This window comes from Cheilinus undulatus, linkage group 3 (genome assembly GCF_018320785.1).
Source record: "Cheilinus undulatus linkage group 3, ASM1832078v1, whole genome shotgun sequence".
Lineage (NCBI taxonomy): Eukaryota > Metazoa > Chordata > Actinopteri > Labriformes > Labridae > Cheilinus > Cheilinus undulatus.
Genome location: NC_054867.1, coordinates 10,880,944 through 10,908,009, shown reverse-complemented (window position 1 = coordinate 10,908,009; position 27,066 = coordinate 10,880,944). Strand labels below are relative to the sequence as shown.

At 40.6% G+C, this 27,066-nt stretch overlaps 1 protein-coding gene across 1 annotated transcript in view; it reads right to left on the bottom strand.

Annotated features, from left to right (window-relative positions):
• Window positions 1-27,066, bottom strand: part of si:dkey-49n23.1 (semaphorin-3D) — a 151,053-nt gene that overhangs the window by 17,381 nt on the left and 106,606 nt on the right. The window contains exons 3-13 of the mRNA XM_041782626.1: window positions 20,762-20,916; window positions 20,564-20,626; window positions 19,544-19,663; window positions 17,769-17,859; window positions 14,051-14,176; window positions 13,774-13,916; window positions 12,174-12,288; window positions 11,153-11,222; window positions 8,264-8,408; window positions 5,738-5,960; window positions 446-534 (exon numbers count right to left, since the gene is read on the bottom strand). Coding sequence (XP_041638560.1) covers window positions 446-534; window positions 5,738-5,960; window positions 8,264-8,408; window positions 11,153-11,222; window positions 12,174-12,288; window positions 13,774-13,916; window positions 14,051-14,176; window positions 17,769-17,859; window positions 19,544-19,663; window positions 20,564-20,626; window positions 20,762-20,916 — 1,340 coding nt within the window. The remainder of the gene's footprint in view (window positions 1-445; window positions 535-5,737; window positions 5,961-8,263; window positions 8,409-11,152; window positions 11,223-12,173; window positions 12,289-13,773; window positions 13,917-14,050; window positions 14,177-17,768; window positions 17,860-19,543; window positions 19,664-20,563; window positions 20,627-20,761; window positions 20,917-27,066) is intronic.

Below are 27,066 nucleotides of genomic sequence, written 5' to 3'. Positions count from 1 at the left end.
AAAGAAGAACTGATTAGATTTTGGGAGTGATCCGGATCACTGTCTGGATCCAGGAATTTTTTAAAGGATTCCGTACTGTTGGGAGGTAGGGCTAAGGGCGGAGGTCTGCGCTCTCCGAGTGCTTTTCCAGTTGATGGATGCGTTCCTTCTCATTACAACTGTCTAAGAAAAAGCTGTAATTTTACAACCTTTGGTACTTTTCAATGTTACTGATCAATGAAATAATTCAGATAGCGTTGTTCTGAAACACGTTGTGTGGAATAGTAATGAAAATGTTGATGACCTTAGCTGTAGCTGAACGCCATACTCCACATTTCAGACAAAAGGCATGTTTTTGTGTCATTTAGTCAGGTGTTTTAAAGTTCTGCTGAGAAACTGACGGGTTATTGAGTGCCTCACCCTTCAATTACAGTAGCTTTCTTTCATTAAACTTCCTGCATCTCACCTGAAATACGGTCATCTCCTCCAGGATGATCTCCTCTATTTCCCCGTTATCTTTGATGACTGACACGGCCTTCACCACCTTCCCATCATCTGTAGAGACAGAGAAGAACATTTACATATCTGTCAGTACATTTAGTATCTAAAATCTATTCTATAAGTTTGGTTGTCTCTTTGTATAGTGAGTTACAGAGTTACAGAAATCACTAGATTGTAGTGATTGCCTCAAAAGTTTATGCAACAAAATATTAAGTTAAAGGTACCATAAATTTTGTCCAGGCCAGTTTCATTAGTTTGTTTTTTAAATGATTCTGTTGAACCACAACTCAAAAGCAATGTTTGATTTTCACTAGTTAATTTTCAGTAAAAGTTTATCTGTTATTTCTTTGTCAGTTTCAAGTTATTTTGTGCCCATTGTGGGTTTTTCTTTCTTTCACAGAAGTAAACTAACAATTTTTCCATGTGTGTATTTTAAAAAGTTAAAGACACTGTCAAAAAAAAAAAAATGTAAGTCAACATTTTTAGCCTAGCAACAAGGAACAATAATGAGAAGTGCTCTGAGACTAAGGTTGCAAGCTCACAGCATGTCAATATGCAGTACTGTCCTCTTGTAAAGATAGAATTACTGTGCAGTAACCGCAGGAATAAATCCCTTTAAAGTGAGTGAATGCAAGTCACTCTCTTCCAGTTGCAGGGGTGTGAACTGACATCCACCCACCCACCCATTTTCTCCACTTATCCGGGGTCATGTCGCAGGGACAGCAGGCTAGGCAAGTCAACCCAGACATCTCTCCCCCCAGCAACATTTTCTAGCTCCTCCTGGGGGATTCTGCGGTCTTCTTCCAGTTGGATGTGCCCGGAAAACCTCCACAGCAAGGCGACCAGGAGGCATCCTAATCAGATGCCCGAAACCACATCAACTGGCTCCTTTCCATGTGGCTCTATTTTGAGATCTTTCTGGAAGTCTGAGCTCCTCACCCTTTCTCTAAGGCTGAGCCCAGCCGCCCTCCTGAGGAATCTCAGTTCAGTCGCTTGAACCCATGATCTTATTCTTTCGGTCATTACCAATAGTTCATAATCATAGGTAAGGGTTGGGATGAAGACGGACCGGTAAATTAAAAGTTTTGCCTCTAAGCTCAGCTCCCTCTTCACCGTGATGGTGCAGTACAATGTCTGCAATACTGCAGATGCTGCACTGATCCACCGGTCAATCTTGTGGTGTCTTCTACCCTGACTCCTGAACAAGACCCCGAGGTACTTGAACTCATCCACTTGGGGCGAAGACACTCTCCCCACCCAGACTTTCAGAATCTGCAAAGCCTTCAATTGCAAACAGTTGTACGTTTGTACTTGTCCCAAATCTCTGGCCTGAACTTAACATTTTGTTTAAATGTCACCAAATACTCTGCATACTGTTTCCACAGAGCCCACATTCTATAGTGGTTACTGTAGTGCCAGGGGAATCCAGACACAGACAGGAGGAACCTCAGGGAATTTATGCATTTTTTTAAATTACAGAAACTAAACACAGAAACTGCTATGGTGAACCAACACATTGTATGAAGAACAAGCACACTGACTGAACATGTGATCAGAGCTAAAATACACGTAAAATGTCATGATGCCTCCAGAGCCTCATAAACCTCAGAAATCTCTCTGTGGGAAACCTCCTGCTTGTGTTGCGTGTAGTGTTCATGTTTCCCCGTGTTTGTCTGTGTGTGTATTTATGCCTGTGTGTGTCTATAGATGAGTCTGTCAAACAAAACCCCCTACACACACTCATGATGCATGCAGATGTCTCTGGGCTCTCTAGACATTTAACGTTTCACTTCAGAATCACATAAAAACCTGGTTTCTTTATCTGTCTGTCGTCCACAGGAGAAGCTCCACTTTAAAGTCTCAACCAAAATAAAAACTATAAGAACAGTGAGTTTAAAAGGCTGGAAAACATCCAAAAGCTGCAGACAAAGAGCCTCTTTTAAACATAATGTATGGGACTGTGAAGAGCTTATCAACACTGTAAATTTGATCATTCAACATCTGCAAGACAAACCAGATCTAACCTGCAGAAAACAGGTATTAAGACTCAGACACACTCAGTTTAAAATACATTTCCTGAAAGTAAACAGCACTTTTGCTTTATTTGGTGGAAACTGAGAAAATGTCAAGTATGCAGGCGTGTTTTCTGACCCAACTCTAACAGAGACAAGAGCACTGTTCACAAAATAATGAGTTCAAAGTAGCTGTTTTTCTATACTTGAATACCAAATTTGTTATTGTATTTGAACTTTTATTGTCTGCAGTCATGGATTAATGTCTTGGCTTTTTTGTTGAAAGAGGATTTTAGTAACAGGATAACATAAAGCAGATAACCCCTCTTCTCCCAGTTATCAGCGGTGAGCAATATATGACTTGAGATTTTCTTTAGTGTCATTGACAACCATTAGACCAGTAGTTAAAGACAGAAACTTTGGTGTCGAATGATAATCACAAATTAAAGATAATTTGACTGAATCCACATTTTTTGAATACTTTTGTGACTCTAGTTTCCTACTTACTGGGATATTTTTTGTAAGATAACCACTTACTTTTAGAGGGTTTTTGCACAGCGTGTATGCTTTTGCATGAAACTAAGCCCTCCTTCAACTTTAACTCTCAAAATCAAGAGTCTCTTCAGCGTCCAGCTGGTTTATAGATGATGAAATAATGTTTGTTTATGTTTTTTCCTGCTACATGATGAAATCCCCCCAGCAGAGAAGAAGAGATGGTGCCTGACTGTAGAGAGTTCAAGGACAGTGACCGTGTTTAAGTGTTTGATAAAAAACAGTGAATCTAACAACATAATGGGCTGTTTTTATTAGAGTCAGCCATGCCACTTCTTCAAATGTTTCACTGGAGTCTTGTTAGGCTAAATGTTTCTCTGTGAAGAGCTCAGAAATGTTAATAGATGAGTGGTCATTAAACCTCCAGCTTTTTTAAACATTAGTTACCATCCTGTGTGAACTCAGTTAGGGTCAAACTTCTTTATCGTTGGGGTCATCAGGTTTAACATCTGAATTTTAATGAGAGAGCTACTCTGACCTTCAGGTTAATATTAAAGACCTTCAGTTAGTAAAGGTTATGGGTTCATTGCTTTTTGAATGACAGATACATGGGACTGACACTCTGCAGGAAGAAAAACACATCACCTTAAAGTACTGGTATTTTGGATGTTTTGCTATTGTATGTGTATGTAACTCAGTCTGTGGTATTAAAGAGAAATTAAAAGGTTTCTCTTCTAGCCCATGGTTTGGTTTCTCCCATTGATTTGTGTTGTAAGCAGCTTCACTTCCCATTGCATACAGTGACACCTGGAAGAGCTAAGAGAATAGCTGTGCCTTTTTAACAGCTTTTCTCCCTCACTTTTTCAGTTTATGCAAAGCATATTCATAGAAATTTGACTGGAAGGGAAAAGTGTGGGAAGAAAAGGGGCACAATCAACAGGGATGAGCTCAGCAAAGCGGATTCAAGAACTTAGGGGAGCTTCGAAAAGAGTAGGCAGTTGGTAGGAGTCAGTGGATCAAGAGCCACCACACAGAGGGGTCCAGGAAATTGGCTACAGGTGTTGAGTTCCTAGTGTTGAGCCAATCCTGAAGGTTCCAGAGTCTGGAGGAGGATCAGAGAGGCCCAGATTAAAAGGTGTTTAAAGTCCAGTGTTTTCAGTTTCCACAGTCAGTGATGGTTTGGGGTGCCATGCCATCTGCTGGCGTTGGCCAACTGTGCTTTATCAAGTCCAGAGTCAACACTGTCAGCCATACCAGGAGATCTTAGAGCACTCCAAGCTACTAACTGCTGAGAAATTTATGGAGATACTCAATTCCTTTTCCAGTAGGACTTGAAATCTGTCCACAGTGAAGCCAGAACTACCAGAGACTGGTTTTCTGACCCTGGTATTACTGTGTTTGGCCAGACAACTGGTCTGACCTGAACCCCGTAGAGAATCTCTGAGGAAATGTCAAGAAGAAGACAAGAGACACCAGACTCGACAATCCAGACAAGATGAAGATCTGCTATCAGAGCAGCCTGGACTTAACCCCCCCAGCAGGACCACAGACTGCTGGAAAAAAAAGAACTTTTTTTATGATATTTTAATTTTTTGAGATGCACCTGTAAGTCACATACAGACCTTAATGTCGGACAATTAAAGGGAAAAAAAAAACGTTGGGGTTAGACCAGCACAATAAGAAGGAAGAGCATGTGCATTAAACTGCAGTAAGCTACAACTCAGCTCACTGTGACCTCAGAGTAACCTGCCCACTTTTCAGAGTTATATTTTACTTTTAGAATAAACCACCATGAAGTAAGCACGTGGCTGATCGCACTACCTACCCTACTTATAACACAGAACACAGATTATCTATCAGGCATCAAGACTTATCCCTGATGGGTAGATGAGTCTAGACATTCTTCCTGGTCATCTGACGTTAAAGTGAGAGCACTTAAAAGAGCAGAGCAGCATTAATCAGGCAGGTAAATGTGCAGTTGATGGGGAGATGAGAGATGCTGGAGAGGAATCCACTTAGAGGAGATGTATGGAGCCGTGGGAGCACCTCTGAACCCTTAGCCTGTCACCAGCAGTTAAATAACCGCCGCTATTTATCACACACACAACCGGTCACTGTCAAACACACAAATACCTACACACACAGCTGGTGACACACATATGCTCACCTCCACAGACCAGACACACTTGAGAACCCAGTCACCCCGTCGTAAGTGTGGCTTTGGGGAAAAAAAAAAGAGATCTGCCATTTTTCACCTCCAGAAGTGTTTCTATGAGATAATGATAACGCTTCGAGTTTACACTCAACAAATGAACAGATGAGCTGCTCTCAGTTGACCTTCGGGCACTTTAATGTTCATGACGTAGTTTTGTTTGAGTATACGGGTGTGTGAGGAAGACTGTACTCATTTTTGTCTGGTAGTTGTCTGCTGACCCGCCATGCTCTCAAGGCCATGATCTGTGCCGACGTTTTCTGCCTTTTTAAGGAAGCAACTCTCCAGCTTTGTGCCTGAATATGCCTCATTTAAAACAATCACAAGCAAAATCATCTTTCTGTTCTTCTCTCCACCCTGCTTCGTTTCTTTATTCTAAAAGCTTTAGTATAATTAAACATTTTATTTAGCCTTCGACTGCATTTCCCCCTAAACTTACACCTGCAGTTATGTTTAAGAGAATCTTTATTTCTACCAGTCTTTCTCTCCTCTTTTCTTATATTCTCTTGTGGTCCAAAGTCAACCCCACCTCCCCTCTCACCTGTGCCCAGATGTAACACGTCATAAGGTCCATCCTCGGCGTCCACCCGGTCCACCACCACCTTCTTTAACATGTAGGTTGAGTTGACATGGGTCAGGATGGGCCTGCCACTCAGAGGCATGACAGGCTCCCACATCAGCTGGTGCTGTCTCATGAAGCTCACCACCTCGTCTGGGAAGTCTTTGGTGGACTTATGCAGAGCGTCGTAGGTTTCACTGGGACACTGCAAGAGTTCACAAGAGAAATGGTCAGAAAAGGCGAGTCATTGCCAGATTAATTGTACGCATCAAGTGTATGAGGTTAAGAGTAGTGTAGAAAAGTTGGCTTTTGAGAATATATGCAGTGAAATGACATTGATGCAGATGATTCAGTGCTAGATTCAATCAAAAGGCAGAAACATTTGTGTGGAAAAGAACCTGATCCAACTATCTAAAATGTGGGGTATGCTTTTGTTTTTATGAAATATTGTTATACATGTTGAATTTCTTTAAACAGCCTGGTGGCCATTTTTAATCAAGTAAAGCTTCAGTTTGCAAACCTATGCTCTGCATGCTGGTGTTATTGTTCATTATATTTCTCTGTTGCATGCACTCCCCTCATATTCTCAGTTTCACCTGCTCCCAGAACATAAAGATCTATCCAATAGGGCTGCTGCACTCCCTTATCATTGACCTATCACATTGCAGTTGTCCTGTATGAATTAATCATTTCAGTCAACTTATGTTTGTCATTGTTAATGCATTTATTATGGCATCATCACTCCCCGCAGATTTAATCACATGCATCTCAGACCCTTGTTGGAGCCTACAGGTGGAACCTGGGGTGGAGGTAGGCTGAAGCGAGAGAGCAGTACTGATCCAGAGCAGTGGCTGCAGATACCTCAGTGCTTTCTATTTCTTTCAGTTTACAGCTCTTTGAGCCAAGAATTTTTATTTTTTCTGTATTCTTATCATCATGAAAATTTGTAAAATTACACTGTATGATTCCTGCATGAGAATTATCTTTTACTGATAAACATAACTGTGTCCTGAGCCAGGTGGAATACTGAAAAAGAAGACTGGACAATCATTAGATGAAATGTCATTAATAACAGGGGAATATAAAGCTGTGAGAACTGAATATTTAATGTGATGACATCTCTGTCTGTGCAGAAATAACCCTTTTAAAGGTTTCTGGAAACATCTAGCAGAAGCAATCGAGTGCTGAGTTCTTCTCCCCAATGCACTTACACTTGATCTGCAGGACAAGTCCAAAAGATTGTGCAACTTCATGTGTTGAGGGGTGTATATATAATTTTCCCCCCACTTGAATATTCTCAAAATATCACCTTTCATGATGGTTTTCTGCAAAAATGGCTGTTCCAAGTTTGAAGTATTTTAGAAATAAAGCCAACAATGAAGGATCCAAACTGAAGTTGACGTTTAAAACATTTCATGATGAATTTCTGATGTTTTTCTTAACTCTTTTATTTTTTACACTTTTGTTTATAGGATATTTTTGCCTCAATGGTTTCATCAAAATGTAGATTTTTTTTCAAATATGAACATTTATTTTAAGGGGTTTTTATGCTTTTAATGATCAGAAAGAATAGAGTAGGAGATGGGAGAAAGCCTGAGAAAAGACATAAAAGAAGTCAGCCACAGGTCAGTTTTGAATCCCAGTCCCTGTTTGGAGGATTCTAGGCGTTGTACACAGGGTATGATCTACTTAGTGGGTCATTAGTGCTCCATTTGAAACAAATTTAGATGTAAAACTTGAACATTTGGTACTTTTAAAGGGTGCAGAGCCAAAAATGTCAGGAGAGACGTCCACAAGACAAAGTTTAAGCGAGCCCAGGATCTTCTAATTGTTGTTTTATTGACTTAAGGGTGCAGCACTACCAGTTGAAAAGAAGAGGTCAGTGATCAGAGGCTGTGACCGCGGCATCCTTGTCTCTGTTGCATGATTTCAGCCTCGCCCAAACCTGCCTCCCCTCCGTCCACACACGTGCACAAACTCTGACATGCCTGACCTCTGCTGCAATCAACCACATGATGCAAAACGTCTCCACAGAGCGCTGAATTCCCCTGCAGGGAGAATGAAATAACACCTGACACACTCAAACACTAAAACCTCCGCCTTCCTGACAAGTTGAAGCTTCCCAGAGGAGTCCACTGCTGGGGTGTTAAATCACTGCAGTTTAACCCTCTCACAGCTTCATCAGCTTGTTTTCATTACTGAGCTTCAGAGTCTGATCTCACAGGAAATCCTCAGTTATTCACACAAACATAAAAACCATCCCATCAATGCTTTATTAGTGGAGAATTATAGAGTGTGAACTTTAATAAACACGTGGCCAAAACATCACCTGAGTCCTACAAGATCAGCTCGACCAAAATGCAAAAATCATCCTTTAAGCTTACTTTTATCTACAAAGTTTTCTGAAGCTTTCCTACTTTATTTCTTTTGCAGCCTCAACCTCGCAGGATTGGGATGTGGATGTGTCAGCTGTTGAAGAAGCTGTTGCATGTGTGTGTTTTTACTCACAGTTCCAGGTCTGGGATAGGGGATCCGACCTTTGTACTCCACCCAGCGATAGTCTGGACCCTCTTTATGAGCAAACGGTCCATTGAAAGCAGCTCGAATAGACGCCATGGAGTACACGCAGACTGCTGAACCACGGAAGATGGAGCTGCAGGAGGAAGAGAGGATGATGAAGGTGTTAGAGTTAGAAACATGCACCTGGAGGTTTGGAGGGTTTGACAGATAAAACAACGGATTGCAAACAGAAATTAGCAAGGTAAAAAAATCAGGATTCGTGAATATAGGGGAAAAGGACGCTAAGAAGAAAAGTGCATCAGGTGAAGGGGGCAGGAAAGGAGGAGGGGAAAGAGGAGGAGAGGAAGGAAGGAGGGATGGGAGGACAGCACAGAAAAAAGAGGAGGGTTTGCTTTATAAGATCAGGACTGCAATAACACAACCAGCTGGACCCCTTCACCTTTGACCCTGACACCCATCCAAAGCTGACCCCTGACCCTGCATCCCACTGGGCGTGCACGTGCCGGCCCTGGTGTTAGTCTGCATGTTTAAGAGTGGCAATCAAAAACAAAGTTACCTTAATGTTTTTGAGAAAAGTAACAAAAATGAACAATTTTCCCCAAATAAAACTAACATAATTAAACAGTATGAGTCATTCGTTAAAGACCCTGTGAAGTGAAATCCAAAGTTTTTGTCTTAACACACTAGATATGTTGGACGATGGCTGCTGTAAACATGTGAAAACACTGAGATCTACATGTGACTGAGTTTCGTATTGAGATTATTACAAATTTTCACCTCTTTCCTGGCTGGGTTTAATGTGGGCGGGGCCAATATGTGGGCTCATGATGTCACGAGCCCACAGTGGGGAATGACCCCTCCCTCTAACACTACAATACAAAATCACAAAGCAGCTCATCTCAGTCCAGTCTGTTGTTAGCTGATGTCACTGTCTTTACTGAAAGTTACAATCTGTTAAATGTTGTTTTTCTGTTCATCGTGAGGTAAATTGACTAAATCTATCAGCTACAGTGGTCTATGGATCATTGAAAGCATCATAACAGAGATCTGCATGAGTGCTTTCCTCAATTCAGATTGTAGCAGCGGATTGTGTTTCTCCTGGGTGGGCGTGGCTTCAGCTTATTTAACAGACATGCCCACACCATCCTGGAGCTGATTTTACTGCCTCGTTTTTTCATGATAATTTGTGAAAACTGTGATCATATCATAAAATAATTTTATGCATATCAGACGGAGTAATATCATATTCAAACCCATGACAGAGTGAGTGGGAAAACTGCAACTCACAGGAAGAAGAAGAAGAAGGAAAAGAAGAGGATGAACTTCATTAAACTCCAAAATATTCAATTTTACTCTCTGTTTCTTCAAAAAGCTCACATACAAGTTATGGCTATTAAATAATGAGAATGAGTTTTCATGTCTTTAGTGCACTAGGAGCTACTGACTGAAGTGCACGTGTTTTTGCCAAGGTATTGGAAAATGATTAGCTTAAAATTTAAGCACTGCATTAACTTGAAAATTTTGGTGAAATTGAACGAAACAGCACCTGTATCTTTCTGTACATTAATGATGGGAAATAAGATTTAGTGAAGGCAGAGAGGGTGTCCAAGATGATGAACGATCTGGGTGCCATGCACATCTAAAACTTCTGAAAACATTCAACAAGTGGAGCAAATAGTGTAAAGGATTTACAACGCAGTATAAGAATGATAGGAGAAAATGACTCCATTGATAAAGAGACAGTTCAACATATTTTGCATGAAAATTTGAACATGACAAAAGCGTGTGCCAAAGTTGCCCAAAAACTTCTGACTCCTAATCAAATGGAAAAACCCAAGCAGACTGGTGGAGACGTTTTGGAACAAATGAAAGAAAACCCACATTTTTAGGAGTGATTACATGTGATGAAACTTGTTTCTTCCAGTATGATCCTGAGACAAAACAGTAGTCAGAGCATTGGAAAACTCCATCGTTACCAAGGATGAAGAACAAAGCAAGTCCAAATTCAAGTCCATGCTGATGTTTTCTTTGAAATTAAGGGTATCATTTTGCAGGAGTGGGTTCAAGAAAGGTCGACAGTGAATCAACACTAATGCAAAGAAGAAGAAAGAGACCACAACTGTGGAGAAATGGTTTCAGTCTTCATCAAGACAACACGCCAGCTCACACTGCTCACTCAGTACAGCTGACCCAAAAGGAAATCACAGCGCTTGATCAGCCTCCCTATTAACCTGATCTAGCACCATGTGACTTTTTCCTTTTCTCTAAGATCAAATCTGTGCTTTAAAGAACATGTCTGTGTCAGAAATTAGGAAAAGAACAACAGAGGCTCAGAGATAACTGAAGACCTACTGCTCTGCTCTGATCAGTGGAAGACCTGAATGTAGCAGTGTGTTGATGTAGAAGAGGAGAAGATCGGGGAGAAATACATTTAAAATATATATATATATATATCACAGCATTTTACTTGTTTTTTTTACAGCCATACCTCGCTAACAAAACCTTTACATCAATCTCTTTCTTTCTTTTAAAAACCTTTCTTTGTCTCTTGCTATCATTCCACTTCCAAAAGCTATGGGTAAAGTGGTAGATGGCAGCAAATAATTCTGCTGGCACATGCACCAGTGGAAGTCAAGTGTGCATGCACAGATACGCTAACGATCCATGCATTTACAGATGTCTGATGTCTGCAGTCAGGTGCTTCTCTAAAAACTGGTCTGGCTTCCCATGCAACATTCAAACACATGAATGTTTCTCTGCTGTATGCTATCACTTATCTGCTTAGCTTCTTGTAGTTTCCAATGATATTTTTAATTTTTTTTAGTGATCACGAGTGATCTCTATGGAGTATGACAGTGTGGTAAAATGTTTTCTCACCTGGATGTACTGAAGACTCCATAAATAGTCGGATTTTGAGGATCTTTGGTCTCCAGAACGAAGATGTCCTCTAGAAAAACAAAGAACATGATGGCGTCTTAGTAAAAAAAGTGAGGGGGGGAGAGGGGGTGAGTGAAAAAAGCATGGTTATTTTTAGTATGTTCTTTTTAAAAGAGGAATATTTCTCTGGTGATATGATAGAGTTCAGGACTGTGGTAGACTGATATCTGGTCTTTTGAGGACACAAACCATCAGATTCATTACCTACTTTTAATTATTTGTTGATATGCAATAAACATTCTGATGTCCCTACACTACATCATTATGCTAATGCTAATCTCTGACTATGAGACCTGCCATGTCTTCCCCTGTTAACTCATAACTCTAAAACTTCTCCTATTTCTCCTCATCCCGGCCCTTTTCTTGGTCTTTTTGACACCTTGCAGGATTATAATGAAAGCCTGTGGTCTGTCGTATACATATGACTAAATATTTCCATCCTGCTTGTTGACAAACCCAGCATTTAGAAAATATTTTAATGTTAAAGATAGTCAAATCAGTAGAACTCTCTTTAGTTTCCTCATACCTGGCTGCCTGCTTTACAGTGAAAGTAAACGGGAATGTGCAGTCACCACCGGGGTCTCCAACCTGCAAGTGTCTTATACAACTTTTTAAACTGTTTTTGTTAACCATGTTATCATTACCTTGTCAGTCTCTGTAAAACACCATGGCTTAATTGATTGTTTGATTTGGCACAGTTTTATGATAACAAGAAGCACTTGGCTTTTGCTCTGCATTGTTTTAGGCCTTAATTCAAAAACAACTTGGAGGAAGACGAGAGAAAAGTAGGGAGGGGACAGCTCCTGCTTATCAAACTTTTTCCTTTATAAAAGTTCATGAAGTTAGAGAAAACAGTGAGGGCAGCAGGGACATGATATCAGTGAAATGAGTCTGATGACAGACGAGGGTGTGAAGAGGCAGCGCTACAGGAAGGAAAAGGAGGAATGACGGTTAGTCTCACCCAGCTCATCAAACTGCGTGTCCACTCCAGACGGACCGGGGACAGAGCAGACCAGCCTGGCTTTGAGGAAGGTCGTCCAGCGGTTGATCAGGCTCCTTTTGCCTCCAACATCATTCTGGATGAAGGCAGACAAATGAAAATATAAAGACAAGGTGGAGGCAATCACACAACAGGGAAATAAAACCACCCTGTCTGGTGTGAGTTTTACTGAATAAAGGTTCTTCACAGAAGAAAAGGCATGAAGAAGCTTTATTTGATTATTTCAGTGTTTTTTTTTTGACACATTAGGGACAAGGCTGCCCATAACACCCATTTTAATAATATGCTTCTACTAGTGATGTTAAACAGTGTAGATGGACACACTGAACTGTTAGGAAAGCAGTGTCTGACTTCATAGCTAGGCCATGATGTGCACAAATGTTGGGATGCCAGAAAATAAAACAGATGAAATGGAGACAATTTTTGGGGACACATAGAGAATAGTTGAATAATTGTGAAAAAAGACAAAAAATTAGCAAAAAGTTGCAAGAATGGGTTAAAATAGCAAAAAGGCGTGAAAAGTGGAAAAACTGACAAAAAGTGGCAAGAAATGGACAGAAAAATAGGCAAACCGTTGCAGTAAAGGGGCAAAACAGTGGTCAAAAGAATAGGGAAAAATGGGTGAAAAGTGGCAAAAATAGGCATAAAGTGTTAAAAAATTGCAAAATGGACAACGAAAGGGGGGCATAAGTGGTTAAAAGTAGGCTACAAGTCCCAAAACAGAGTTAAAAATTGGGTAAAAGTGAAAAAAATGGGTGAAAAGTGGAAAAAAATGACAAGAAGTGGCAAGAAATGGGCAGAAAGTGTCATGGGCAAATGGCAGCAACAATGCGTTAAGTACAACAAACACAAGAAAGAATGGACAAAAAGGGACAAAACGCATCTTAAGTAAGCAAAAAGATGCAGTAAAATGATGCAAAAAGGGGCAAAAAAGTTGTTCAAAAAAGTGGCAAAAAACGGGTGAAAAGTGGAAAAAATAGGCATAAAGCGGCAAAAAGTCTCAAAATGGACAACAGTAGCAAAAAAAAGAAAAAAGAAAAAAAGGCAAGAGGCAGCTTAAGTGCACAAAAAGCCCCAAAATGGTGTTGCAAAAATGGGCAAGGATTTGCAAATAATAATTTAAGTAAATAAATATGAGGTCTTATTCACTTTAATCTGTTTTAAATCTATGTGTTCCGGTACTTTCACTCACCCCAAAATGTGGCCTACTGTTACAAATAAAGCTCTCTTATATGTTGTAAATCAGATCCAGACTAAAAAAGCTATATATAATATATAAACCTATGTATAACAGCTGAAATGTTGATCTCTTGTCTCATATTCATCTTTTGATGTCAAATCTACAGCAAAAATAAAGGAACTGGCCTCATTGTTGTACTTGTGGAGGGGAGTGTAAACTCTCACTGAGACCAAAGCTCTGGAAAAACCTAATCGAGGAAATCAGCTCAACTGACTTTGTCCTGACTTCATGTAGGGGCTGAATACAATGTGTCCCAAACATCATTTTCTTTTCATTTTGTCTAACCTATATTTAAACCTGTGTCTGTCTTCCATCTCTTACCTTGCAGACTCGAGCCACACGGCTGTACACCCTCTTGTCCCACTGCTCTGCCTCCACCGCCCTCTCCTTGAAGAAGAAGTAGACCTTATCATCATCAGGACTGTGGGTGTCCGGGATGGAGAAGGAGCTCACAAACTCCGGCTCTACAAGAAGGAGGTTTTATAAATCAATACTGATGTGACACAACACGCTGGAACCAAATCCAAATTTTATATTTCATAGACACAACACTTAAGTTATAAAAGAATAGACTCTAAAGGGAACTGAAGCTTCTCACCATTTAGCCAGTTCTGATCATAGGCTTCAGTCCGGATGTGTCTACTGCTGCCCTGCACAGAGGTCCGAAAGATCGCTGCATTGGCTCCCATGAAATCGACTGAAGTACCTGAATACAGTTCACCATCTAGGAAGAAAGAAAACGGAGATTAAAAGTGCATCTGTTCTCACCACTGCTGAGAAAACTTAATACAGCCTTTAACAATGTTTGCATTAAACAGAACGATAAATCCTTTCGTCCTTTTGGGACTTGCCTCATAATCTGACCGGTAAAGGAAGTATGACAACATTCACAGCTATTATAGAGTGATTAATTCCCTGCAACATTGCACAAAGTTGTTTTCCTCATCATGGTCCAGAGGAGCTGATTTAAGTAAAAATGCATGCACCTCTCTGTCTTTGTGTGTTCACATAACACACACACTTTTATTCCACTCAGCAACTCAGAATAAAACTTAAACAACTGCCGACTCAATTGTGCAGATGTGCATGTAGAAAAACATGGGGATAGTTTGACGTATCCTCATGGCACTGAATCAAATTTCAAGTTTCTGGCAGAGTGAATGTAGATTTGATAAGAATATAATTCATGCCAGCTCTAATGACTCCTCACTGCTTTAGTCAGAAGCTACAAAAATGCATGCGAAGACAGAACAATGATGCTAGACGACTGTACTGCTGCATTAAAGGGGATCTCATTGTTAAAGAATTCTCTAATAAGATGGTGTCAGTTAATTTCAAATTTTATACTGTTTCTGCCAATGTTTAACCTTTGTTGTTGCATAAATGTCCACATTTTTAGCCTATTTTTTATGGCTGTTGTGAACATCTTTATTTCATTATACCCTGAATTCAGTATAACATCCCACAACTCATATTACATTGCCTTAGAGACATTTAAACATGTCCAATTAGACCATATTCAGTACAGTATGTTCCCAACGCACAGCTCCATTCCTGCAATAACTCTTCTAATGATTGAGCAACAGCTATTTTAAATCATGTCAGAGTCCAAAATAAAGACATTATAATGTCTATACACAGCTTAAAAACACAGATCAAGAAATTGGACTTTAACCATGCCCTCTGTGCTCTGATTTATGGTATCAAGATATTTAACAATCCTTCATTTTTATACCTACACTATGTCATATTTGTATAGTGGCTTCTTCATTAATACGCCAGGTTTACTGGAAGAGAAATACTTTAATAAAGATAACTTCATTCATTCACATCTTAAAGGTACAGCTGTCTGTAAACTTACAGCTCATCAGGCTCATAAACACTGCGCATGCTCCAATAACTATCTCTTAAGGAAGGCAAAACATCTGTTGTTCATATCATTACACACTATATTGCCAAAAGTATTCACTCACCCATCCAAATAATTGAAATCAGGGGTTCCAGTCACTTCCATGACCACAGGTGTATAAAATCAACTACCTAGGCATGCAGACAGTTTCTACAAACATTTTTGAAAGAATGGGTCGCTCTCAGGAGCTCAGTGAATTCTAGTGTGGTACTGTGATAAGATGCCACCTGTGCAACAAGACCAGCCGTGAAACTTCCTCGTTCCTAAATGTTCCATTGGGAAAATTTAGCGAAGTGATTGGGAACAACAGCAACTCAGCCACCAAGTGGTAGGCCACAAAACATGGCGGAGCGGGGTCAGCGGATGCTGAGGCGCATAGTGCGCAGAGGTCGCCAATATTCTGCAGTCATTCGGTACAGACCTCCAAACTTCATGTGGCCTTCAGATTAGCTCAAGAACAGAGAGCGTCATGGAACGGGTTTCCACGGCCGAGCAGCTGCATCCAAGCCATACATCACCAAGTGCAATGCAAAGTGTGATGCAGTGGTGTAAAGCACGCCACCACTGAACTCTAGAGCATTGGAGACGCGTTCTCTGCAGTAAGGAATCATGCTTCTCCGTATGGCAATCTGATGGATGAGTATGGGTTTGGCGGTTGCCAGGAGAACAGTACTTGTCTGACTGCACTGTGCCAAGTGTAAAGTTTGGTGGAGGGGGGATTATGGTGTGGGCTTGTTTTTCAGGAGCTGGGCTTGGCCCCTTACTTCCAGTGAAAGGAACTCTGAATGCTTCAGCATACCAAGAGATTTTGGACAATTCCATGCTCCCAACTTTGTGGGAACAGTTTGGGGATGGCTCCTTCCTGTTCCAGCATGACTGTGCACCAGAGCACAAAGCAAGGTCCATAAAGACATGGATGAGAGAGTCTGGTGAGGATGAACTTGATTGGCCTGACCTCAACCAGATAAAACACCTTTGGGATGAATTAGAACGGAGACTGAGAGCCAGGCCTTCTCGTCCAACATCAGTGTGTGACCTCACAAATGCGCTTCTGGAAGGAGGGAGACTAGTGAGAGAGGCCACTAAGACACCTATGACTACTCTGTAGAGTTTCAAGCTTCAGCAGGCGAGATGGGAAAAACTCTGCATACAGCAACTGTTGGCTGGGTTCTTCACAAGTCAAAGCTTTATGGGAGAGTGGCAAAGAGACAGACAAAAATAAATCTCAAATAAAATCTGGACTAGAGTTCACCAAAAGGCATGTGGGAGACTCCATGGTCGAGTGGAAGAAAGTTCTTTGGTACTGACGAGATCAAAATGGTGCATTTGGCCATCTGGCAAGACGGCAAACACGGCACATCACCACAAACACACCATCCCCACTGGAAAGCACGGTGGTGGCAGCATCTTGCTGTGGGTATGCTTCTAAGCAACCGGTCCTAAAAGGCTTGTGAAGGTTGAGGGTTAAATGAATGCAGTAAAATATAGGAACATTCTGGAGGCCAATCTTATTCAGTCTATTCAGTCAGAGAACTATTGCTTCGGGGAATATTTACTTTTAAGAAAGACTATGACCTGAAGCATACAGCATAAGCTACACTGAAAAGGTTTAAAGGTGAATGTTCTGGAGTGGCCGAGCCAAAGCCCAGACCTCAATCTATTAGAGAATTTGTGACTGGATTTAGAAAGGGCTGTTTATGCCCAATCCCTGTGCAACTTGACAGAGCTTGAGCAGTTTTTCAAGATGTGCAAGCCTTATTGGGACCTATCCACACAGACTCAGAGCTGTGATTGCAGCCAAAGGTGCATCTACTAAATATTGACTTCAGTGGGCTGAATATTTATGCAGTCACTAATTTTATCGTACATATTTTAAATGTATTTTATCAAAATTGTCAGATTAAATTGACTGCGATTAATTTATAACATTAATAAAAGGGTAAAACATCCAAGGGGATGAATACTTCTTAGGAGTACTTTAGAAGTCTTTGAAAGTTGTTACAAAGTCTTCTTGTGTGTTGAAGGAACTAGATCTCTTTAACATTATCTGTTATATATCTGCTGTAACCAGAGCAATGATATTGTCTTTCTTCTGACACTGTTACAAGAATTGAAATGGAAAAAACCCAGTAAAGCTGATTTTGCAGGGTAGCCCAGTGTGTCTGACGTGTTTTATGTCTGTAATGTCATACGGGGTAGCAGCAGACGTCAGAATGTGAAATAAGAGACGCAGACCACACACCACACAGCTGGATGGACGATCTGCTACGAGGGTCGACACAGAGGAGGGACTGTATGCTACAGAGCATTAGTGTCACCAGAAATATGAAAACGGCTGCTATGGAATGACACAGAATGATTTAATATATCATCTCATGTGTGTGTGGGTGGACTGGATGGGACCTACCAGTCAGTCTGGCAGTGAACGGCTCCCCTGGGCTGAAGGGACATTTTCCTCTGCCTGACTCCTCAGTGTTAGACATCATGAACCGTGGCCTCTACAGTAGAGAGAGAAGGAGACCACACACAAACTTTAAATGAACGATAAACACGAGTGTAAAGAGTTGACTGACCCACTAATTCTATTTTATTTGATAGATTTCTTCTTGCATGATTGTTTGCCAAAGTGAAGCTCTAAAACGAGTGATTTACATTCAGATTCTGAGTAACAGACACCAAACATGATGTATCTTTCTTAGCCTACTGACTACCAGTAGCTCAAATTTGTCCTCTGTGGAAGACATTTGTAAACCTGAATATTTCCCACCCACAGCATACTACTGAATTAACTCCTTTTGCCATCTACAGAGGACATTTAGTGCTTTTCAATGATACCAGATGTGAAGGGGTGGGGCTTTGGTACCTTTCTCTTTCTCATCAAGGAAAATGGCATCCATCAGCGCAAGCGCATTTTACGGGAACAGGAAAAGTACATGCATAATACTTTTTACTGAGCAGATTTTGGCTTGAAATGTTGTTGGTATATTGTATATAAGTCTCTTAACAACATATTAAATCATTGTCTGAATTATTTGAACTGTATTCTAAGCATAGTATTTAAGTGTTTAAAAAATGTCCTCTGTAGTGGTCATTTGTAGTTATTTCCTCCATTTTGTTCTTTTTTTCAAATGACAAGAAAGGGAGCCATTCTCAGAAGCAGAGAGAATTTTACTGTGAATTGTTGATGGACACTCAAATACTGAGTTGTCTGATGAAGAAGATCAAGATGTGGTGTTTGAGCCAGGTGGATGAAACACATGCACTAAGATGTCGCAGATCCGGCTGCAAGAGCAAACATAGTGTATGTGATGTGCACGAAAGGCAAGGTATTCCTTTGTGTTTCCAAGAAGGGGACATTGCTTTTTAAAGTATCATACCAAATAAGCACAGCAGAGCAAAACACAACAAAAAGTGGTGATGGACAGATATGTGGATGTTCAACTCATTCTGATGTTGACTGTTTGGTATTTTCTTTAGGACTAACTGATTGCGATCGAGGTTCAGTTTCACATGTATGGCGTTCCGATGTCCACTGTAGTATACACATAATATCTTTAAAATAAAACCTTTTTTCATTTTATTCAAAAATATAAAAAAATAATTTGGTATTCTAATTACCTTACAAAGATTGGGGAATTTAAAAAAATGTGATTGGATAATATTTTTTTCCTGGTATTTAGGAGGTTAGGTTCTCAAACAGAAAGAAATCCTTACTTCAGCTTCATCTAAAATATCACAATCTAACAACCTATTTTCTGTATAGAAGCAAAGGTTTTCCTCCTCAAACTTGTTAGATAAATACAACAAATCAGGACTGTATGTTTGACATGATTACCTTTAGTTTTAGTTTATGAAGGCAGTTTTCCTGGTAAAGTTTGCTTACAAATACCAAACACATTTTTAGGCCTTTAAAAACTTACTGATAGCATCCCAGCTTTTAAGAAACTCGTAGCACTCTTTACAAAAACAATAATAACAACTCAACTCAGTATCCATGGATGTTCACACAATAAATGTAGAAACAGCTGTTTTGCACGGTAAATTTACATTTAAAATGAGACCAAAAGATGTTTTTCATTGGCATACAAAATGCCTCAGCACATGTTTTATGCAGCATGTGTGAAACAAATAGTTGCTGAGGAGTTATTAAATAAATACATGAACATAGGAAGGCCCTCTTACCTCTGTGTTGAGCTCTAGCTGCAGGTATGCACACTGTGGATGGAAGGCTCCGGTCCCACAGGCATAAACGGAGGTCTTATTGTAAGGCTGCAGCAGCCGCACAAAGTTTGCACACTCTGTCTGCAAGGACAATAAAGCAATAGATTATCATATTTAATCAGATTTTAGCATGACTAATTTGAGAAATGGTGCAGAGCCACAGGCATCTTGCACTGTAAAAGCTCTCTTGCTGATAGTGAAATAAGAAGTTTAACACCAGATGCATGGTAAATCTGAAGCTATGCAAAACAGCCTGCCCTTTCTGATTTGCACAAAGACTTGAAAAAGGAGATGATCATCGTGTAATGCACAGTATGAGAGTGACAAAACAATAAAACACAAAAAGTATAAAAACCAGCAATTCATTGTTTCACGTGAATTATTTTACAGACTGTTTTTGGCAAGTGAAGACTCCAGGAGAGTATGGGACACAGCCAAGAAACACTCATGGACCACAACCCCTCATAAAAGTCTTAATTGGTGGTTTTATGGATCATTTTTCCCATGGATTACACAAAGGGCTCAATCTGCTGACCTCTACGGATGCTTGGACAGCCAACTGTTAGTCCTCAGGTTCAAGTGAGATAAGCTAACCGTAGCTTGAAACTTCAATTAGAGGAAGAGAAAGACTGGTAGGAACCAGGATGAAGCATGCATTCTTTAAAATTGTCATCATAAAAAGTACATCCACCTTAATTCTAGCTCCAATGATACTTAAGGATGAATTTTGGTTGAGACTTTCCCATATGGTTCCCCATTTTGACCGTGGCCACTGAGTGAGGAAAATGTGTTTTCTATAATGACACTAAGCTAATGACTCCCTTTGGTGGTAAGGTTAGTCACTGGGAGAAAAACATTTTTCCTACTTCCACTTTACTACCACAAGTTCCACCCCTAATCCTATTTACATTAGAGCCCCATGGATAATGAGAGATTTTCCTTTTTGCCTTTTATTGAGCATTTTTAATGCCAGATTCTTACCTCCAGGCTTTTCCCTGCCATCAAGCAGTGCTTCACATGATCTTTAGCAGCGGGCCAATAAATCTGATAGAGCAGACAAAAACAGAAACAAACGTCCTTTCACAGTACTGTTTTGATTTAAAGGTTTCACAGATTTATTATTAACTTTGGAGTGTAAAATGTTGATGCATGCAGTATGGTATGTGATTACTGTCTCACCGTCTGCGTGGATTGATCCAGACTGTCAGGTCTCAGCAGGTAGATGTGGTCTTTCCCTCCAACCAACAGCCATCCTTGATCCTCGTCCAATAACAACACCTGGTATCCACCGCTGACTCCGCCCTCCCAGTACACCATCGAACCATTCCTCAGATCTGAGAGAGAGACAGAGAGGACACATTTTTGGTGGTTTTATGTGACCCTTATCGGCCCTGACTAGCAATGGGGCCACCCCTGGTCAGGATAAATGTTGCAAACTGCACAAAGCTAACAAACTTTAAACGAGTGGGTGCTTGAAGAAGATTTGAGCGATATAATTTGAGAATCTGACCTTGAAAAGATTCAGAAAGCAGAGCAAAGGAGTGTGATTCTACCTGCCACTTACTGGGTGTTACAGATCTATTGTTATTTTGGTTGCCAGTGCAGTAATAATTAGGGCCCAAGCCCTGACCTAGGGTCAGCGAGGACCCTATTGAAACTGTAGGTGTTCTTACCTATTATTGTATTCCGACACTTTGCGGCCTGTTTTGGGGGGTCTTAACATGCCCTAAAAGTCCCAGAGCCCTCACAGAAAAACGTCCCCCAAGTGAACCTCTTGTCTGATAGTGGAATTGTGGAAATCCATTATACAGGGGCCAAAATTGAGATAGGGGACTAGGTAAGACCTACAGCCATGAAAACTGGTACACATATGTATCAGGTCAAGACCAAGAAAAAAAAAAAAAAAAACTCTCCTGGGGCAATCCTCTAAAATATACAGGAACCGCACTACAAACTAAAAACTTTCAAATTTTTGGCAATTTTTTGACGATTTTCTGCAAATTTACAGTCCTCGCATCTGATCAAACTTTTCAGAGGAGACTTATCTGCTTGACACCAGACTGGTTTTTCCTTAAACTAGAAAAGTTGGAGATATCAACTTATCAAATGCAGGTCTTTTCACCAGGGCCAAACCTAAAAAAATCAATTTTCTTTCAAAAACCTCTTCAAAAACATGGTGTAATAACTACAATAATTGTCCATAACTTTACACATGGAGAGTCTATCAAATCATGCATCAACATCATAAATCCATAACAGCGCCCCCTTCTGCCAACTTTCCCTTTTTACTCTTTTGTCATTTTAAAAATTCAGCCCCCAAACACCATTGAATTTATGCAGATGATCTTCGGTCAGGACATGCATCTTAACCACACCTATAAAAAAGCCGCTTAGACCCATGCCAAAATCCCAACAGGAAGTCCACCAGCTTCACCTGAATTTCAAAATAAGGCCTATTTTTGGAAAATGATTCACTGAAAACTGATGTAACTTTGGGGGAGATCATTCTATGGTCTCCAGCATGTTCTGGTAGCACAACAGTATCACTTTGAACATGCCCACATGAAAACAGCTCATCATAGCGCCCTCTTCTGCCAACAGGAAGTGATGCAAATGGGCATTTCTGTATTCCTCTTAGTGTGTTGAGCCTACGGCCCTGTGTTAAAACTAAGGAGTGCAGAATAGTCAATCACAATGTTTATGTTCTAACACGAGCCCCATATTTCATTTAATGTTTAGAATTTGCAGAGGGGCCAATCAAAAATGGACCACAGGCTGCATATTTTGGACACGCTTGAGTTACACACAGCCACCCACACACTCACACATGTACCAGCAGCAGTTCATCAGTCTGCCTGCAGAGCGTTTGCCTCTCGTCTCTCGGGGGATTTGGGTTAAAGCAGGCAGAAAACGACCTGAACAAGCAGAGCAAATTAACCCTGAAACTCAGCCTCGGCCTGCTGCTCGCTCACCGCTCTGTTTACTCTGTAACGCTGTCCGCTCGGCCTCACAGAGCTGTGAATGAGAATCGGAGCGAGGAGGGAAAAGGACTGCGGTTCTTTCCAATATGCAATACATCTCCACTGAAAGATATATAGTTCCATAATAATGGCATTAATGTAGTCCAAAAATGTTTGCTCTGGCTAAAGTCTTCTGTGCTGATTAAGCTTACTGTTTTCTTTTTATTTTCTCAATTTTTAATATTTAACATTAAAAATGACCTCTAATTTTTTTCACTTCTGCCAGCTGTAGAGGTTATACAGCTTTAGACTGAGGTGGACTAGTTATGCCAGTGACAGGAAGTTACAAAGACTGTGGTGAAAGTGAAGCAGGGACTTTGGATTAAACTCCTAAAATGGGCTACTTACACGTATGCACGCTACGTACATGTATGTCCATGTTTCTTCAGCTTTTCCATGCTAACTCCTAAAACCCAAAGCAGCCCTGTGCAAGTTGATCTGTCTGCATCATGGCTTTTCTCTGCCGATGGCATGCAAACTCACCTGCTGAGGTTTAACTGTAGTTTTATGAATGGGATATGCATCAGCAGTCTGTACAAAGTGTTGTACTTGGAAGTTGATTGGATGTTCCATGCATTCCCCCATCAGACTTCCTTTTCAGGTTAACCTAACCTTGCAAAGCTGATTGATTGGCCAGATTTCAAGTCCGTCATTAGGAACATTCATCTTGCAAAGCTTCAGTCGGTAAAATTTGTGCCCCTTCTGAAAAATTACCAAACCAATTAGCGTCATTTGAAGGGATCGAGGCAGTAGCTGTTGTGATTTAGTTATACTGCAAACCTGTCAACAATGGCTCTGATGTAGTGGCACACTGCAGAAGAGGGTCAGCTCATTGATGCCCAATTCCAAAACACTGTCTGTATTTTGGACAGGAGAAGAAAAGTAGTACCCACTGTTAGGTAGGAGCCCTCACTCCTAACTTTTGCAGCATCCTACCTGTGTGAGAAAGGTTTTTCTGCAGTTGCCCCAACAAAGACAAAATATGGACGTGCACTGAAAATGAACTGAGAGTGTTTGTCTCACAGCTGCTCCCAAGACTCAAGAGGATCTGCACAAAACAAGCCAACAGAAGTCACTGAAATTCTTGCAGAACTGAGAGTTTAACTCTTAAAAGATGCTCACTAAGTTTTTAGTTTCAAGGAATTGTTCATCTCCAGAGAGTTGGATTTTTAAAACTGATGTTATCTTTTACAAAATTGTGGAGTTTACATGTTGATATGTACGGTGAGGGGTGTGGCCTGAAAATATTTTCATCTGCCAATGGGGCCTGACTGAAAAAGTTTGGCAGCTGCTGCTGGAAAAGATGCTTTCATTCTTTTCTCAACCAGCTCCAGGATGAGTTTGAAACAGATGGATGTGAAACATATCCCATGCAGTAGATATAAGAACCAGTCTCTCTAGCCTGATAGGTTTAGGTTGATCTGCTCGGTTCAACTTGACTTGTGCTGAAAATGAGCCTTGGCACAGATCTTGAGTAAAGCCTTGAATGCACAGAGGTGGACTTTGATGTTTGCTGCAAAAGCTTGAGTTTGTCTAGAGACGGTTCGATTAGCTCTAGAGTGAGTGGCACGGATGGAATAGGGCGCACATGTGTCCGATGGAAATTGAAAACACAATCAAACAACTTTCTGTGCTAGCTTCTTTAATATAAAACTGTTTTTCTATGGGAGAAGTCAGACCTTATATTGGACTCCATTATTCAAAAACCTTCATCCTCCATCTGTAACAGATTTGGTGAATCCGGGTCGACTGTAGGTAAATCCGTGAACTCTGGCTTTAAATGTGAACTTGAGTAAAAACACTAATTAACCCTGAAGCTCCCTGAGTTCTCATGCCGTTGTAACCTCCCCGTGAGTCAGCTCCGCTGACCTGCCCATGCTGCGAATAATCACCTAAATGAGTGCAGGAAATTAACCATGAAACTGGGAGAGACCGTCCTGACATCCAGACCCCCCACTGAGGATCTCCAGTTTAATGTGAACAGAGACACCGCTTTGTGGCTTTAAAAGAAGTCGTGTCTTTGAATGCAGCATGGCACATTTGTTACAACTCAGCACCAGTGAAAAACATTTAAAAGGAAATAAATCACAGCAGCTCTGACGTCCTCACTGCTTTCATCACAGCTGACACAAGAGTTTCTGCTCGCCAGCCGTGCAAGGAAAATGAAGAGAATCATGGGAAACATCAGCAGCAGAGCAATGTGGTCAGGTTCATACATACAGCCATTAATCACTCTTGGTCACACTTAAAAACATAACATAAAGCCAGGACTGAGGGGATCCCACTGACAGAAAAATCTGTCCGTTTACAAAAAAGCATTGACGTTAGATATTCCTTTAGGTCAGTGGTTCTTGCTCTTCTTTACTTGGAGTCTCTGTTCCTTCATCTGTGGAAATCTGAGGACCCCAACAAGACCCACAAGACAGAAAGGTGATACAGTGATGTAAAAGTTAGCATCAAATATAATTTCTTCATCACTAAAATCCTAAGGCAGGGGTGTCCAAACGTGGGCCTGGGGGCCAATTGTGGCCCACAGTCCATTTTTGATTGGCCTTCAGCAAATACTTGATTTAAACAAAAAATGTCCCAGATGTGAACATTAACATTGTGCTTGACTGTACTGAACTTCAGAATTTCTGCACAGGCCCGTGCTACCATGTTAATCAGGTAAACAAACATTTTGACAAAAATGTATTTATGCGTTTTTTTGTGACTATAGCGACCACATTTGTGACCAAAATAATAACTATAACTCTCTGATGAATTACAGCAACAAATAGCAGAAGCAGTAACGTTTCAGGGGCGGAGCAAGTGGTAGCCGAGGCTTAACAGGGCACTCTGAAATCTGACTGGTCTCCCCAACATCCTGAAAATGTCTTGTCAGGGGTTAGTTTAGGCCTATTCAGTAACTTTGCATATCTTAACCTACATTAAAATGGTTTTACTGGTTTTAAATATCCTCAAGGTGAGGAATATGAAAGGGGCCTCTCCATCCTTAATATTTCTGTACATGGTGTAAGAAGAGAATAGATGTCTTTCTAATCAAAATTCCTTTGAAAAATAAATCTCTTCAAATCTAATTTGGCTGTGGGAGCTGGGAGGTGATAATTAGGATTAGACGGCTTTCAGCTGATCACAGCTGGAGGTATGACTACTGTGTCCTTTATAAACTAACACTTGGCTCCATGAGTTGAATGTGGATTTTTTAAAAATGAGAAATATCTTTGCTATCTTTTCAGATCATTTGAGACAGTGCAGTCTTTTCCATTCAGTTTTGGCTACCTTCAGTTTTTTAAAGTAAAGGAAGAGCAGCTTTACCTTTGTCACAATTACCTGCTTAGTCAAAAATGACCACATAAAGGCTCATCTGTAAACTATCCCAGAGGATTTTCAACTGTAAATGATATCCCTCTGTGAACACAGAGTTTAGGTTTAGCCCATAACACAGCTCCCTCTGAAATCAGATCAAACAGTGTCTCTGTATCACTTTCTTGGTGGAGTTATGACTTCTCCACACCTCATTTTTCACGGAGGCGATCTCCTAACACATGTACGTAAGTGTGCACACAGGCCATACACACAGAGCTGCATCCCTCTGAGATCATGTTACCCATTATTTCATACAATGTCCAACTCAGGCCTGCAGCCAGCCTTGTGGAATGAGGATGTTCTGTTTTTTTAAGTGGGGCATTTTGCACTTTCTCCCCTCATTTTCAAAATTTGTTTTAAACTTCACATCAATTAATTCCAGTTCATTATTGTTATATCTACGTCATGAATCAAAAGAGTGACTAACAAGGCACTGAACTGCAAAACAAGTGCAATAACATAAAGGAAAGGAGAACAGATACATTGACAGAGTATGTGTCAAACTATGAACAATCAAATATCAACAAAATGTTGGTCCTTTAGATAGAGGGCTGCCTTGGGAGCAGAACTCAAATTATGCTGCAGCTCTGAACAACACATCAGTTTAATTGTGTTTTAAAGGACTTGTCGTATACACTCCTGTTGTTATCACTAATCAATAAGTTAAACTTCATGCTTTAAATTTACTCTTACTACCATGGCTGTGTTTGTTGTGCTTCCTCCTTTAGACAGCTTGCTTCATGATTGGCTGTTGTTCCAGTCTAGATAACAATCCACAGACTACATGCTCCTCTGTCCTCTGTTTTCCACTTACATAGCAGGATTTCTGATCATAACTACTGAATATTTTTAATATTTACGGTTTTAAATTGAAGAGGCTCTGCTCATCTTCTGATCAAGGAGGGTAAAATCTTGTTTCATGCACCAAAAACCAGGCATGGACTCGCAAGATGCCATTGTTAACAGGTTTATAGTTGCTGTGACTGAACAACGCCCGCTACCACCTCTTTCTCCTCAAATCATGCCGATCTGCAGATTCCACAAACTCCTTCATCTGCTATGTGTGCATCATTGTTTTGCCCTGATTGATGGTGT